The sequence below is a fragment of the Heteronotia binoei genome, chromosome 8 (assembly GCF_032191835.1).
Source record: "Heteronotia binoei isolate CCM8104 ecotype False Entrance Well chromosome 8, APGP_CSIRO_Hbin_v1, whole genome shotgun sequence".
Classification (NCBI taxonomy): Eukaryota; Metazoa; Chordata; class Lepidosauria; order Squamata; family Gekkonidae; genus Heteronotia; species Heteronotia binoei.
Genome location: NC_083230.1, coordinates 1,237,794 through 1,253,363, shown reverse-complemented (window position 1 = coordinate 1,253,363; position 15,570 = coordinate 1,237,794). Strand labels below are relative to the sequence as shown.

The 15,570-nt window shown below is 41.6% G+C and overlaps 1 protein-coding gene across 5 annotated transcripts in view; it reads right to left on the bottom strand.

Moving 5' to 3' along the window:
* Positions 1-15,570, bottom strand: part of CACNA2D1 (calcium voltage-gated channel auxiliary subunit alpha2delta 1) — a 1,217,365-nt gene that overhangs the window by 194,816 nt on the left and 1,006,979 nt on the right. For all 5 annotated transcript variants that reach the window (XR_009555717.1, XM_060244655.1, XM_060244656.1 and 2 more), the window contains exons 16-18: positions 8,709-8,777; positions 6,004-6,078; positions 5,292-5,366 (exon numbers count right to left, since the gene is read on the bottom strand). Coding sequence is in view for 4 of the 5 variants with exons in the window: in XM_060244655.1 (XP_060100638.1) it covers positions 5,292-5,366; positions 6,004-6,078; positions 8,709-8,777 (219 nt within the window). In the remaining variant the exon portion in view is untranslated. The remainder of the gene's footprint in view (positions 1-5,291; positions 5,367-6,003; positions 6,079-8,708; positions 8,778-15,570) is intronic.

Here is a 15,570-nt window from a genome sequence, read left to right as displayed (position 1 = left end):
GCCCAGGGATGGAGCGACTGCTAGTGATGGGTTGGTATGGGACAAAAATCCCAATTTCAAATATATGCTAATGGGGTCTGAACATGCTGAGACTGAAAAGAAAGAAGATCTTGGGTCATAGTGAATAGCTCAATGAGAGTGCCAACTCAGTGTGCTGCAGCAGTGAAAAAGGCAGACTTTATGTTAGGGATTATTAAGAAAGGGATTGAGAATAAAACAGCCAATATTGAAATGCCATTGTATGGCTCCATGGTGAACATAAGAACATAATAGAAGCCATGTTGGATCAGGCCAATGGCCCATCCAGTCCAACACTCTGTATCACACAGTGGCCAATATATACACACACACACACACACACACACACACACACAGTGGTTAATAGCTACTGATGGACCTCTGCTCCATATTTTTATCCAATCCCCTCTTGAAGCTGGCTATGCTTGTAGCCGCCACCACCTCCTGTGGCAATGAATTCCACATGTTAATCACCCTTTGGGTGAAGAAGTACTTCCTTTTATCCGTTCTAACCTGACTGCTCAGCAATTTCATTGAATGCCCACGAGTTCTTGTATTGTGAGAAAGGGAGAAAAGTACTTCTTTCTCTACTTTCTCCCATGCATAATCTTGTAAACCTCTATCATGTCACCCCGCAGTCGACGTTTCTCCAAGCTAAAGAACCCCGAGTGTTTTAACCTTTCTTCATAGGGAAAGTGTTCCAAACCTTTAATCATTCTAGTTGCCCTTTTCTGCACTTTTTCCAATGCTATAATATCCTTTTTGAGGTGCGGTGACCAGAATTGCACACAGTACTCCAAATGAGACCACACCATTGATTTATACAGGGGTATTATGATACTGGCTGATTTGTTTTGAATTCCCTTCCTAATAATTCCCAGCATGGCGTTGGCCTTTTTTATTGCAATCGCACACTGTCTTGACATTTTCAGTGAGTTATCTACCACTACCCCAAGATCTCTCTCTTGGTCAGTCTCTGCCAGTTCACAACCCATCAACTTGCATTTGTAGCTGGGATTCTTGGCCCCAATGTGCATTACTTTGCACTTGGCCACATTGAACCTCATCTGCCATGTTGACGCCCACTCACCCAGCCTCAACAGATCCCTTTGGAGTTCCTCACAATCCTCTCTGGTTCTCACCACCCTGAACAATTTAGTGTCATTTGCAAACTTGGCCACTTCACTGCTTACTCCCAACTCCAGATCATTAATGAACAAGTTAAAGAGCATGGGACCCAGTACTGAGCCCTGTGGCACCCCACTGCTTACCGTCTTCCACTGCGAAGACTGCCCATTTATACTCATGGTGGAATCAGCTGCCGGAAGAGGTGGAATCAGCTGCCAATGGTGGAATCAGCTGCCGGAAGAGGTGCGGGCCCTACAGGATCTCAATCAGTTCCATAGGGCCTGCAAAACCGCCCTCTTCCAATTAGCCTTTTAAGATGGAACCAGAAATAATATTACACTATCTTGGATAAACAGAGATTGTAGCATTATTGTATTGTTTTTAGCTTAATTTTAATAGCTTAATTTTAATATTAATTTATATATTGTATCTATGCCATTGTTTATTGATTTTATTATCTGTTTATTGTTATACCTTGATATTATATCATGCTTTGTAAGCCGCCCTGAGCCTGCCTTGGCGGGGAGGGCGGGGTATAAATAAAAACTTATTATTATTATTATTTCCCTATCCTCCTTCAGTAATCTTTTGACCCCTTGGTCATCCACGGGCCCTACTGCCTCCCTGGCTGGTTTCCTGCTTCTAATATATTTGAAGAAATTTTTATTGCTGGTCTTTATGTTTTTTGCAATATGCTCCTCATAGTTCGTTTTTTGCAATATGCTCCTCATAGACTCCTGATCACAGTCTTGCATTTGATTTGCCATTGCCTGTGTTCCTTTTTATTAATCTCACTTGGACTAGCTTTCCACCGCTTAAAGGAGTCCTTCTTATCTTTTACAGCTTCCATTACTTTGTTTGTTAACCATGCAGGCCTTCTCTTATACCTGTTTGTGCCTTTCCTAACTTGTGGTATATATTTTATCTGAGCTTCTAGGATTGTAGTTTTAAATAGCCTCCAAGTTTCCTCAAGGGTTTTGACTGTATTTTCCTTTCCTTTCAGTTTCCTCTTCACATGCCTCCTCATCTCAGAGAATTTACCCCTTTTAAAGTTAAACGTGGTTGTGCTGGTCTTTTGGGGCAACTCCCTATTTATACAAATGGTGAAATCAATAACATTATGGTCACTGCACCCAAGCGGTGTGATCACTTTTACATCTCTCACTAAGTCTTGGGCATTACTTAGGACCAAATCCAGGATTGCCCCACCCCTGGTAGGTTCTGAGACCATCTGCTCCATAGCACAGTCATTGAGAGCATCTAGAAATTCAATCTCTTTCTCTCGACCTGAACACATATTGACCCAAATGGTGCAGCCATTTGAAATATTGTTATCACCCCCTCTACTATGGCGACGCCAGCCTATCGCCTCCTGCCTCAGCGAGGGCAGCTAAATATACGTTAGTCTCTTCAGGGGTCTGATACGGTAGATGAGCAGGGGACCACTGCAGATTTGAAGTGTTTCCCAATCACACAGGCACCAGGGAATGTAACAGCAAACTATAGTTCTTTATTTACAACATAGACTTTAACTGGGGGATGGGATGTATATACAGAGGCTAGTTTGTATCTTGTAGGAATAATATTTGCTATACAATATGTCGGCTAGACCCTTCAGCAATGCTCTGAGGTATTTCAGGGTACATAGTTCTTCTTTCACTTCACTCTCCTAGACTTTAATCAGGCTGGCCTCTTGGGCTTTGAGTGCCTGGTCCCTCGAGTCGTCTGGTTTGACAAGCCCCAGCTCTCCTGACTCCCTCAGACCCACGGCTCTCCCTCAGCCACCTTATAAACTCCTCGGAGCAGTGCATCATAGGTCTGTGACCACTAAGGTCTTCCACTTAGACACTCTCTGTCACCTTCCTCTTCCTTAGAGGGCACTCGTGACCTAGAGATATGCCTCACGCTCAGCCACCTGGCTGATTTCACAGAGTGTATATAGAGCTTCACTTCATACCAAGCCTCTCTCACACACTCTCAGTCCCACTTTCTGACCGTGTTTTTCTTCTGACAGTTAACCTCTGAGCCATTAGACTTGAGAGTTCTGAGCACCCCTGGCCCCCACCTTCGGGTCACACGACTCAGGGCTCTCTGAGTCCTCAGCTTCTCCATTAACCCTTTGATTCCATCACAACTGTGTTAAGTTCTGATCACTTTATCTCAAAAAGGACATTGCTGAGCTGCAAAAACTACAGAGGAGAGCAAACAAGATGATTATGGGGTTGGAGGAAAGGTTGATGAGTCTGGGACTTTTCAGTTTACAAAGGAGATATCTAAAGGAGGACATGATAGAGGTGTGTAAAATTATACATGGGGTTGGGAGAGTTGACAAAGAGAAACATTTCTCCCTCTCTCAACCACTAGAACTCAAAGGGATACTGATGGGTGGTAGATTCACAGCAAACAAAAGAGAGTGATTCAAATGTGGAATTTACTGATAGAGGATGTAGAGGACCACATGAATGAACAGCTTTAAAGGGGGATTAGATAGATTCATGTAGGATAAGTCTGTCAATGGCTATTAGTCATGACAACTGTGGGGAATCTCCACATTAAGAGGCACTAAATCTCTAGATTTCAGAGCCAAGAGGAAGGATTTGGCCTCTATCCTGTTGTTGACCCTTCAGAGGAATTGGTTGACCACTGTGTGAGACAGTATGCTGGACCAGATGGGCCATTGGTCTGATCCAGTGGGGCTCTTCTTATGTTCTTGTAGAGGGCTGTACTGCTTCAGAGTGTAAGTAGGAGGGTCACCTTCCTTCCTTCCTTAGCACATCAGGGGGGAAAGTTCCAGGGTAGCCCTCTGAATACTTAGCTTGTTTTTCACATACAGGGACAATTGACAGAGGGAAATTTCTCTTTGCTGAAATCTGACACAGCCTACCCCATTCTGCTGTTTCAGTGCTCTGCCACCAGTAGGTATGAGACCAAAATAGTCAGTTATGTCATAGTTTGAGATGTAATAGTAGCCTTCACCTGTCATTAATATGAATAAGCGGATAGTGTCATTTTTATTCTCATACTATATGAGAACAAAAAGAAAAGCACATGGCTTTACAACTGGGAAATATCTGATAGGGATCCACTAACCTATATTTCTCAATATTCAAATGGATTGTAGTGATTTGACTGATCCTACTCCTGTGCATTGTAAAGGATTATGAGGAGTGTTCTAGGGTTCAAAGGCAGACCATGCTAAGCAGCAATCATGTGTTTTGGTCCTCACCATTGCCCTGTGCAAACTGAGCATGCCCAATGGACTCCTGAAGTTGTAAATTTCAAAGGGAATTTTGTATTGGACTAGGTACACACACACACACACACATATATATATATATAAACATACACTAGGTACACACACACACACACACACACACATATATATATAAACATACACACATGCACCATTACAGTGCTTTTAATTGACAAGACCCTGGTATCCTTCCACAGAATGTGATGGTTTATACCAGGGCATTTTTTGAGCAGGAACACAGTTCTGGCTGGCTTGGTATCAAGGGGTGTGGCCTAATATGCAAATGAGTTCCTGCTGAGCTTTTTCTACAAAATAAGCCCTGGTTTATATCAGATCTTCCCACATACTATGAGGATAAAAAGTGTGTGACAGGAGTCCCCAGTGTAGTGCCCATGGGTGCTGTGGCACTTCTCAACGTCTTTCCTGGCACCTACCAAGTGTTTCTAGAAAGTGGGTTGGGGCAGGTTGACTTTTGTCCAGTAGGGCTTCTGACAGGTCACTGAACAACGGACTGGCTATGCCCACCATCTGTGTCAAAATTTCAAAGGTGCCATCAAGTTCAAAAAAGTTGAGGACCCTGATGTATGAATTGGGTCCAATGAACATTGTTTAATAAGTGCCAATGTTCTGCTTGGTACATATAACCTGGGCACTGTTTTCCTGCCCATTTCCAAGAAACTCACAATAGCATACATGGCCTTCCACTCCTCCAGGCTGGGAGAGAGCGAAACTGTTCATGGTTGAACAAGAATTCGAGCCTGGGTCTTCAATAACCTAATCCAACACTTTAACCACTGCACTACATGTCCAGTCATGCTTCTTTGATCCCTCCCCCCCACCCTTGTGATAGACTGGAGTAAAAATAATTTACAGTCTAGAAGATTCTGCATACCTTTGGTTGAAGATTTGGATGAAGCAACACATAACCATTGGGGTCAATTGCAAAGTAATAACCATTTGGACACAACTGAGAAGAGAAAAACGCAATATTAAATAATGCAATGGTAATGGTATTAAATTAAGATTTTTTAAAAATCAGTAATTCTGGCCAGATGGAAAATACTCTGTAATAAATATGGGCTGAAACAAATGTGACTTAACAATGTTAACCTGGAGCTAATGTGTAAAAAAAAATCATTTTGATTTCTATTTTGGACAATGGTAAGCAGTTATAGAGACTAACCAGTTAACTTTTGACCCAATATGCACTGTATAAAAATGTGTTCAAGTTCATTATCCATAAGGTAAAGATAAGTCTCAGTATCTACAGCACAATGAGATAATGCTACCATAGCACCACAGGGGTGACTATCCTGCAGGCTTCTTTCCAAACACAGCCTTTGCCTAGAAGTTAGCTATGACTGGCCCAGCAATTCAGACAAAACCCTGGAAGAAATGGTTTATGTGAAAGCAATTATGTCCCTGAAACAATGCTGCAGGAAAAGAAAAATCAATGAAATAGTAGGGTGAAGGAAGGGCAAGCAATCTTTCAACTTTCAGCCAGAGGGACACAAGACAGACTGGAAGAGAGGTCTGGTCTGAGCAAAACTTGGGTTTTAGGAAAGTTAAAAATAAGCAATCTGGCAAAAGAACAAGAGACTTACTGTAAACCGTGGGGTCAGCTTCTTAATTTCTTCAAGTGACACATCCACCCCCATTACACCAAGTATCAACTGGTTCTGCATAAGATTTTTGTAAAGGTTAGTTTTCAGAAAGTAAAACAATGAGTGAATTTATGTGTCTGAATTCTTTTATTGCAAAATATAAAATTGACCCCCCACACACACACCTGCTCCAAACATGGGGGGGGGATTATGATTCCACTCCACCACATGGAAACACTTCTGTACCATCCCTGGTGACTCATGTGCAGCAGAATGCCAGCTGTACTGTACCCATGTCCAGAGGGGCAGGGACACCCCAAACCTGTCCTCCAGAGGCACCTCCAGAGGCTGCACCTCAGTTTGTTGGCACTAGAAAATGAAGTGGTGGCTACTGGGAGGCAGAAGAGGCCCACTTCCTCTCAGCAGCAAAGAAAGGCTCAATATCAAGGCACCATGGTTGGGACTCAAAGGCAGGAAACTTTCTGAGAGGTCATGCCCTCAGAGATGCCAACACTGCCAGACAAAAAAGTGAGGCAGGGGGCTGAGGAAACAGTCATCTCATTAGCAAGATGATTGCTATGGATGGTCAACCCTTCTCCCTTGTAGCTTTTTCACTGGCTGTTCCATCACCTGGCTCCCTGGTTACTTGTGCCCTCAAGGAGGACAACGAGCAGGCAAGTCTTATCTACCATGCACTGCTCCATTGTGGCACTGGTCAAGGCCAAGCTCTCTAGAGCATGAGGCCAAACCATCCATTTTACGGTGGACCTCTGGAGTGACTGGCAGCTTGGCTACCTCTCCCTCACTGACTCTCCCTCACAGAGTACCTGCAGACTGTTGGACCAAGGCCCCAAGAGGGAAAAGTCCTGCCACCTGGCTACAAGATAGTTTTGCTCCACATGTAGGAAAAGGGTGCAGACCACATAGCAGCAAACATCTACACCATGATTCAGAGTAGCCTGAGGTGGTGGTTGGGCAGCACAAATGTCACCCATGGCTGTATGGTCATGGACACTGGTGCCAACATAGATGTGGCCATGAGGGCTATGCACACAAACTCCACTGGTGATGAGGGACGCTTTGGGGCTTGGGAATGTTAGGACCACCTGGGGTGCTGCCAACCTACAGTTGAGGTCACTGCTCAAGATCTGCTGGTGTTTGGTCAGCCATTTCTGGCACAGCATCAGGTCTATGTGTTTGCTGCAGGAGAGGCAGAGGGAGGGGAAGGAGCCCAAATTTGACATTCATTTCTTGTTTGCAGCTAGATATTAGATAATGAATATAACAGGGTTATTGTCTGGAAGGACATAACATAATTCCTGCAAGTATGAATTTACACAGGTCTCTTCAATCTAATTGTATTGGTACAGTAGTCCCAGATCCATCAAGATACTTGTACGTAAGACAAATTAATCCCATTATAGAAGAAGAAGACCATAGATTTATACCCCACCCTTCTCTCTGAATCAGAGTCTCAGAGCAGTTTACAATCTCCTTTATCTTCTTCCCCCACAACAAACACACTGTGTGGTGAGTGGGGCTGAGAGAGTTCTCACAGAGGCTGACCTTTCAAAGACAACTCTTGAGAGAGCTATGGCTGACCCAAGGCCATCCCAGCAGCTGCAAGTGGAGGAATGGGGAATCAAACCCGGTTCTCCCAGATAAGAGTCCGCACACTTAACCACTACTCCCAATTGGCAAAATATATCCAAATAGGGCCCCTCAAAGTTTGTGTAGGTGTTATTTGGGTGATCCGACCATGTGTATGGAGAGACTGTGCAAGTCTTTCACTATGTGTAGTTGCCATTTTGTGTGAATACAACACTGTGTCTTTAATATCTTTGGTACACATAATCAGGCCTCATTTTCAGCAGGACCTCACAGGAGTGGAGCTCCGGAACCTCTAAATGTTATTGTGCTCTTTCTTTCTTAACCTCCCCCCCCCCCCCCCAAATACTCGCTTCCGGGCTCCATTGTTCAAACCACCTGTGAGAATTTTGCTGAACTCTAATGATTTGAGAAACTTTCTAATATCTTTCTTTACAAAAAATGGGAAAATAACCAAAACATATAAAGCAAACAGATGGAAATCATCATGCCACTGTGGCCACAAGGTGCATGATGCCTGGAAGTGACGTATCTCGCAGGGCCCGTTGTGTGAGGATGCTCTCAGAATTTGTGGGAAACTCTATGGTTCTGAACAGGGATGCTGTAGCAATTTTGGGAGAATTCTATGGTACCTTAGAGTTTTCCCCCCAATTGCTGGAGCATTCTCATGCAAAACCATAAGGTTTCCTGTGAATTCCTAGAGCATCCCCGCACGACATGCCTGGTGCAATACTTTACTTCCAGGTGATGTCATCATGCTGTGTGTGCATGAAATAAGTCCCCTGCTGGCAGCCTGGAGGACTTGGCAAACCTAGGTGTGTGGCATATGCAAATGGGTTGTGCTAATGAGCTCTGGCACCTCTTTTTAAAATGAAATTACCCTTGCACATAATCAAACCTCAAAGTTTTGAGGCTTTGTTTGTGCTCACCAATATTGCTATGCCCTTATGTATACAGGATGGTGATCAGGTGTGTTGGGAGGATCACAGATCAACTTGCTCACTGATTACATGATAATGGAGCATGAAAATTATGACTCAACAGGGCTTCAATTGGATTACTTTATTTCTTTCTTACACTGTTAAGCATCAGCTTACCTGATTTCCGCTTTGATCTTTTGTCAAATTGAAGACAGGCAGAGTTCCAGAAATGACCAGGCCAAGTTCCTAGGAAATGATCATAAGGACATTTGTCCATATTATGTACCAAAACAGAAAAAAATCAAGGAAAATTTACTAAAATGTAATTAACAGGTCAGATCAAAAGAAGAGGTTTTGTTTTTGTTTTTTAAATAGCACATGGCTGTGTCATGAGCCTAGGTCTAGTGAGACCTACTGGCTCCAGAGAAATCTGTGTAGGAGTAGCTATAGGGCCTACATCTCCCAGGATCCCTTCTGTCCCTCTAACTGGGAGAAAGCAGTTTTGAAGAGAAAACTGGCTCAGAGGACTGGGACCTGGGAGAAAACCATAAATAGGTCAAGCTACAGACACGGTTGTTTTCTCTGGAGAGGCTGCAGACAGAGAGGTTGATCTCTCTGGGAAAATGCTGGGTTGGAAGCAAGTTGTAGCTGGGGAGAGATCCCTCACCCAAAGGGGGTGGTGAATCTTTGGCACTAGAGAAAGGGAACATTTAGTTAGATGTGTCAGGGCTTTGATTTCTTTATACCGACCTTTACTGTTTTCTATATTCACTGTTGACTGCTGAATAGGGCCAGTTGGCCAAAATGCATCAGGTCACATAAGGTCCTGTTTGTGGACACTGCATTTTTAATTCTTACTGAGGCTATGTTTTGGCTTATAACTATTTTTAAATCAATAAATACATGTATTTTTGATAACCTGCATTTGTCAAGCATGCGATTCTCAAAAGAACGAGTCAAGTAGATACAAAACTACATTATTGCTAAATCGAGATGCTCTCTTGGTTCAGGACCTTGAGAGTCATGCCAACAATACATTGATACACTTCTTTTAAGACATACATCAAAGGGTTCTCACGGGAAGGGATGAGGAATGCCAGCCGGTGCATAAACTATCATAAAAGTCTACATTCTCACTAAGTTATCAGTATCTCGTCCTTGCTTTCCCAGATGGTCTACACTCCCATGCAGAAATGTATGGGAAGGTGTCACTCCTTCTCTTCTCTTCTCTTCTCTTCTCTTCTCTTCTCTTCTCTTCTCTTCTCTTCTCTTCTCGTTTCCTTTTCTAATTCACTACAAAGGCCATAAAGCAAGGGGGGGGGGGGGGAGAATAACAGAGCCAAGTTACCTCGGCCCTCCATGATGTTTTACAGACCAGCTTTATGGAGGGCCCTACAACCATATATCACCATTGAATTTTACCATGCTTGACATACTGCCCCCCCTTTAATCAACGTCGGGGTTTATGAGGAAACGCCTTGTAGAATTTAGCAATTAAATCCGGGGCCAATATATTTTGTTCTGCCACCCATTCATTTTGGCTGGCAGGGAAGTGTTTCCACTTGATCAAATAATACAACACTCCACGTTTGATTTTGGCATCTAAAATTTCTTTCACTTCATGATGACCCTGATTCCCAATCTGGATAGGTTGTGGAGCTGGTGGTCGATGATGCCAGGGGCTACCACCTGGTCTTTTTCTCAGTTCCCCTTGTTTTTTCTTTATTTTATTTTGAATGTCCAACATCTGTTTTTCTTTTGCCCTCTTATCTTTATTATTCAATGTAATCAATATTTCTCTTAGTACCACTTTGTAAGTATCCCAAACAGTCTGAAATTCTATATCATCAGTATCATTTATTTGGAAAAAAGCTGTGGTTTCCTTTTCTAGAAATGTCACAGTTTCTTATCTTGTAACAAATCCTCATTTATTCTCCATCTTCTTGTTTTCCTTTGCAATTTTGTGGCCCAAAATATTGGATTATGATGATGATGATGATGATGATAATAATAATAATAATAATAATAATAATAATAATAATAATAATAATAATAATATAATAATCTGCATATATCTTTGGTAGAATCTCTACTTTTCTAGTTATGAGGCCCAAATTTTTAGAACCCCATAACATATCAATTCTAGAAAAAGTATTATGTCTTGCTGAAAAAAAGGTATAGTCTCTTACTTCAGGGTTAAATTTTCTCCAAATATCTTCCAAACTTTCTTGTTTAACCAACTCAAAAAAATATTTTAGTAGTTTCCCTTCTTTGTTGTTGCCCTTTTGGCCAGACCTATCTATATTGTTTTGTATTGTTCCATTAAAATCACCCATCATCAAGATCTGGTCATAGGACACTTCATCCAACTGTCGATTAATGTCTTATGCGCCATTTGGTGCATATAGTCCTAATAACAACGTTTTCTTTGCGTTAATCATTACTTCCACTGCCACATATCTTCCATCTTTATCTTTAAATATCAATTTTGGCTCTAATTGTTCCTTAATATAAAAAACCACACCCCTTTTCTTTTGTTCCGCCAATGAAAAAAATTCCAACCCTAATTGTTTATTCCATAAAAATTTATAATCCTTTTGTTGTATATGAACTTCCTGTAGACAAATTATATTACAGTTTTGTTTTTTAATCCAATGAAATGTTTCTTTTCTTTTTTGTGGTGAATTTAATCCATTCACATTCCAAAATAGTAATTTGTAATCCATTATGGTGCAAAGTCTTTATTTTCTTCAAAAAAGCTACCCATCTCCTGCTCATTCCTTATTGTAATCCTTCTTCCACATAGCTCAAAGCTCAAACCTTCAGGTATTATCCATCTGTATCTCGTTCCCTCAGCACGTAGCTTCTCTGTCAGTTTCTTGTATTTCTTCCTGTCATTTATCACTTGTCTTGGCAGCTCTTTCATTATTCTAACTCTGCTCCCTTCCACTATCAAAGTCTTTTGGAAATTTTTATTCAGAATTTTCCCTGCCATGTCTTTTGTCCTTAATTTTATGACTATATCTCTTGGTAGGCCTTTATCTTTTGCATATGATGAATTAACTCTGTACATACTGTCAAACATGTTTCTAGACCTTTCAGGATCTTCCTCCAAAAAGTCAGCAATTATTTTCACCATAAATTCCATTAAATCAGTTCCCTCCCCTTCAGGTACTCCTCTCAGATGCACTTGAGTTTCCATTAGTCTGCAGTCATGAACTGTTACCTTCTCTTGCAGCTTTAATTAGGCGGAAGCATGTGCATTAACTTTCTCTTCAACATCCTTGACTCTGTTTGTCACTCCCACCACTTCATTTTTGAAATCTTCCATTTCTTTTTTAAGATCTCCAATGTCTTTCTTAAGTTCTTTTTTACAAGATGTTAACATCTTCTCCACACCCTTCATAATCCTAGCTTCCATAGCATCTAATTGACCTTGCATTCTATCCAGAGAGTGGGCTCTTGCACGAGTTTGTCTTTCTTCTGACATAAAAAAAAACCTTCAAAAATTTTGAAGTCTCCAAATCTAAAATCGAACACCAAATCTAATAGCTTAGAGCTTGCCCTTTAAAATAAGACTAATTTTGGCATTCTCCGACCTTCCTGAGCTTAAATATTGATTTTTGACAGTTTTTGACAATTTTCTTTTCTTCCAAATGGCGATCACCATTGGTTAAAATTCCTCTGTGGTTAAAATTCCTAGCGTAGGCCTTCTTCTTGCTCCTCACCTTTACTACTTCCTGTTGTGCTAGGCCCCAAATCTCGTTCTCAATGGTATCCAAAACTCACAGTCTTTGTTAGTCTCATTTCAGTCTTTACTTCCTCTTCTCTAGGCCCCAGTTCACATTCTCAGTGTTCTCCAATTATCGCGATGTTTGAAGTGCTTGTTATGTTGATTTTAGAGAGTGCAGAGCTGTGACGCCGATGCATTCGTCAGTCACCACAGGTATTCAAAACAATTCTTTTCTTTCACAATTTCTAACAAAGTCCTTAATTTAACAGAGTCCAAGTTTTAAGCTTTCTTTTCTTCAGTTCCCCGTTTTTGTAATTCAATCCTTCCCACCTTCCAAAGTTATTTAGATTAGCTTTAAAAAGTCCCGGAGCGAGAGATTATAATCAAGTATCTCTTTACAGCTACGCAGCTTAAACTTCGGTCTTCTCAAGTTTCAGATGTTTATCAGTTCCAAAAGAGAATGAGATCTTGACAGGCTTAAGCCAATTAAATGGCTCTATAATCCTCTGTAGATGATGAAAACGCCACTCTCCTTCAGTGGTCCTCAAAGCCTCAAAAACATCTCCTCCGAGATTTTTATCAGCCGAGGTTAACCGCCTTAGAGTTGCTGCGCGTATCCTGGACAAATCTGTAACTGAGAAATGTAGGCAGAAAGCCAAAAGAAAGGTTTTTTACTACCCCGAACAGAAAATTAAGTTCCCCTTAATTCAGGGGATGTCAGCCCAGCTAGAATCCCAGACCGGAAGCCATTGCTAAATCGAGATGCTCTCTTGGTGCAGGACCTTGAGAGTTATGCCAAGAATACATTGATACACTTCTTTTAAGACATACATCAAAGGGTTCTCACGGGAAAGGGTGAGGAATGCCAGCCGGCGCATAAACTATCATAAAAATCTACATTCTCACTACGTTATCAGTATCTCATCCTTGCTTTCCCAGATGGTCTACACTCCCATGCAGGAATGTATGGGAAGGTGTCACTCCTTCTCTTCTCTTCTAGTTTCCTTTTCTAATTCACTACAAAAGCCATAAAGCAAGAGGGGGGGGGGGGGAGAATAACAGAGCCAAGTTACCTCGGCCCTCCATGATGTTTTAAAGACCAGCTTTATGGAGGGCCCTAAACCCATACATCACCATTGAATTTTACCATACTTGACAGCATTATTTCTATTATTTAATGTTCTATATCTATTGATATTAAGATTGAGTACTCTTATCTGTTGTCAGATCCAGAGTCAAGGAAAAGACAAATGGAGTTTAAGATCTTTATTCCAGCTTCACACGTTGTTGGAACTGACCTTCCCACCAATCCCTCCAATTTATAAACCTTTGCCCTGGTTGTTAGAATTCAAGCTAAAGTGCACCAAGGTAAAGCAGGGGTTTTGCGTGGGGTTTCTATTAAGCTCTCATCACCACAGGTGTCGTTATCAGTTCCGGGGTCGCATCTCTTCCAGTTCTCGGCCTTGGTTACATAGCAACTAACCAGCATCCAGACATACCATCCTCCCCTCAGATAAGCAGTAAGCAATGGGCTACATCAAAAGCAGCATAGCTAGCACAAGCATAGCACTGTATAATTGGATACATATAGCAAGAGGAACAAAATGGAGTGACTCTTGACATCTGTATGCATTTAACCTTTTAGGTTCTTAATTCATATTTATTGGGTTAAGTTTTTTGTTCCTCTTCCTTTTTTGTTCCTTACAGAAATCTAGTTGGGAAACTGTATTGTACAATGCAGTAAGAGCCTGTTGCAACATACATAAATTAGAACTGACTCTGTAGCCAATCAACAACATGGTCATTGGACTTTGCCTAATATCCATTAAACAGGAAACATACTTTAGCTCAGGAATCCCTCCTTTTGAGCCGAAGGGCACCTTTGGAATTCTGATTCCACAAGCATAGCCACAAAATGACTGCCACAAGCAGGCTACCTCAGGAGACAGATCCAGCTGTAAAATGGCTGTTGCAGCTTCCCTTCTATCACACAATGAAGATCCTTGTGCTGTGGGGGCCAAAGGAACACTTTAAAAAGGAACATTTGAATCAAATCTCCAATGGCCAATCAGAAGCCCACTCTCTGAAAACACTTGGCAGGTGCCAGAAGATATATTGGCAGGCACCATGGCACCCAGGGGCACCACAGTGGGGACTTTAGCTGAAGTCATACACTGGATGTAGGATGGGAGCAGTCAAGACACCATTGAGTGGGAGAGCAATTGTAAAGGTCCATGATCTCCTGGGGCTATGCTGTACAAGGCAGTAAAGAAGAAATTATGACATTTCTGCAGAAACCCAAATTATGATGTTTTGATGGCAAGCAAAACAGAGATAAATGGCAGTGTTCAGTTTTGGTGAGGAGTATTATTATTATTAGTAGTAGTAGTAGTAGTAGTAGTAGTGTCCTGATTTTTTCCCTGATCAGACTCAAAGCAGCTTTTAACATTGCTTTTATCTCTGTAGGAACTACTGAACTCCTTGGAATGGGCTCATCAAAGCATTATCTTCTTCACACTATTCCAGATTTATGACCCTGCTTTTCTTCCATGACATCACTGCAAACACAGCAAAATTGAAAGTTATCTCAAACCATAGGAACCCTGAGCCATGTTGCATCTTTTCTTCCCTGATAATTTAGTTGGCATTAGCAGCAGTCTCACTTGAGAGGTCTCATAAAAAAGAGGCTTTTTCTCCTCCTTGGGAGGGAGTTTCAGCAACATTAGATGTCAACACTCAACCCCAGCATGCTGGAGACCTACATTCCTTAGGCTTTCTGATGTCTTTCATGCTCTTACTGCAGCATTCAAAACAATAGGCAGAGAAGGCCTTGCAGAAAGGCTTTGAGAATGAACATTCACCATCACTGCTGCTATGTAAGTGAAAAAGGGAGAACATAGCTGCATTGTTAGTGAGTGCTGGCACCCAGGTACAGTTTTCACAAGCCAGTTTTGAACTTTAGGAGGATTTGATCTTAATTTCTAAAAAAATTGGAAGCACCCTGTTTTTATGAACTGGAGCTATCCCTAGTAAGAACCCATTATCTGCCTTGCAATAATGCAACTGTAGTAGATCCTTAGAACTGAAACAAGATTCATTTCTGCATGTTTATTATTTGCCTTGGACATAATCATACATTTTATTTTATTTTTAATGCCCTTGGACATTTAATGAGACATTCTTTTTGAAATTCATTAAAATAGGAAACAATGCAATGGTTATGTGTTGTGACAAGTTCAGTTCATAACCCTTCTTCTCTCCTAGTGCATTCCTGCATGAGTGTTGACATTAAAGAACAGGATGTGC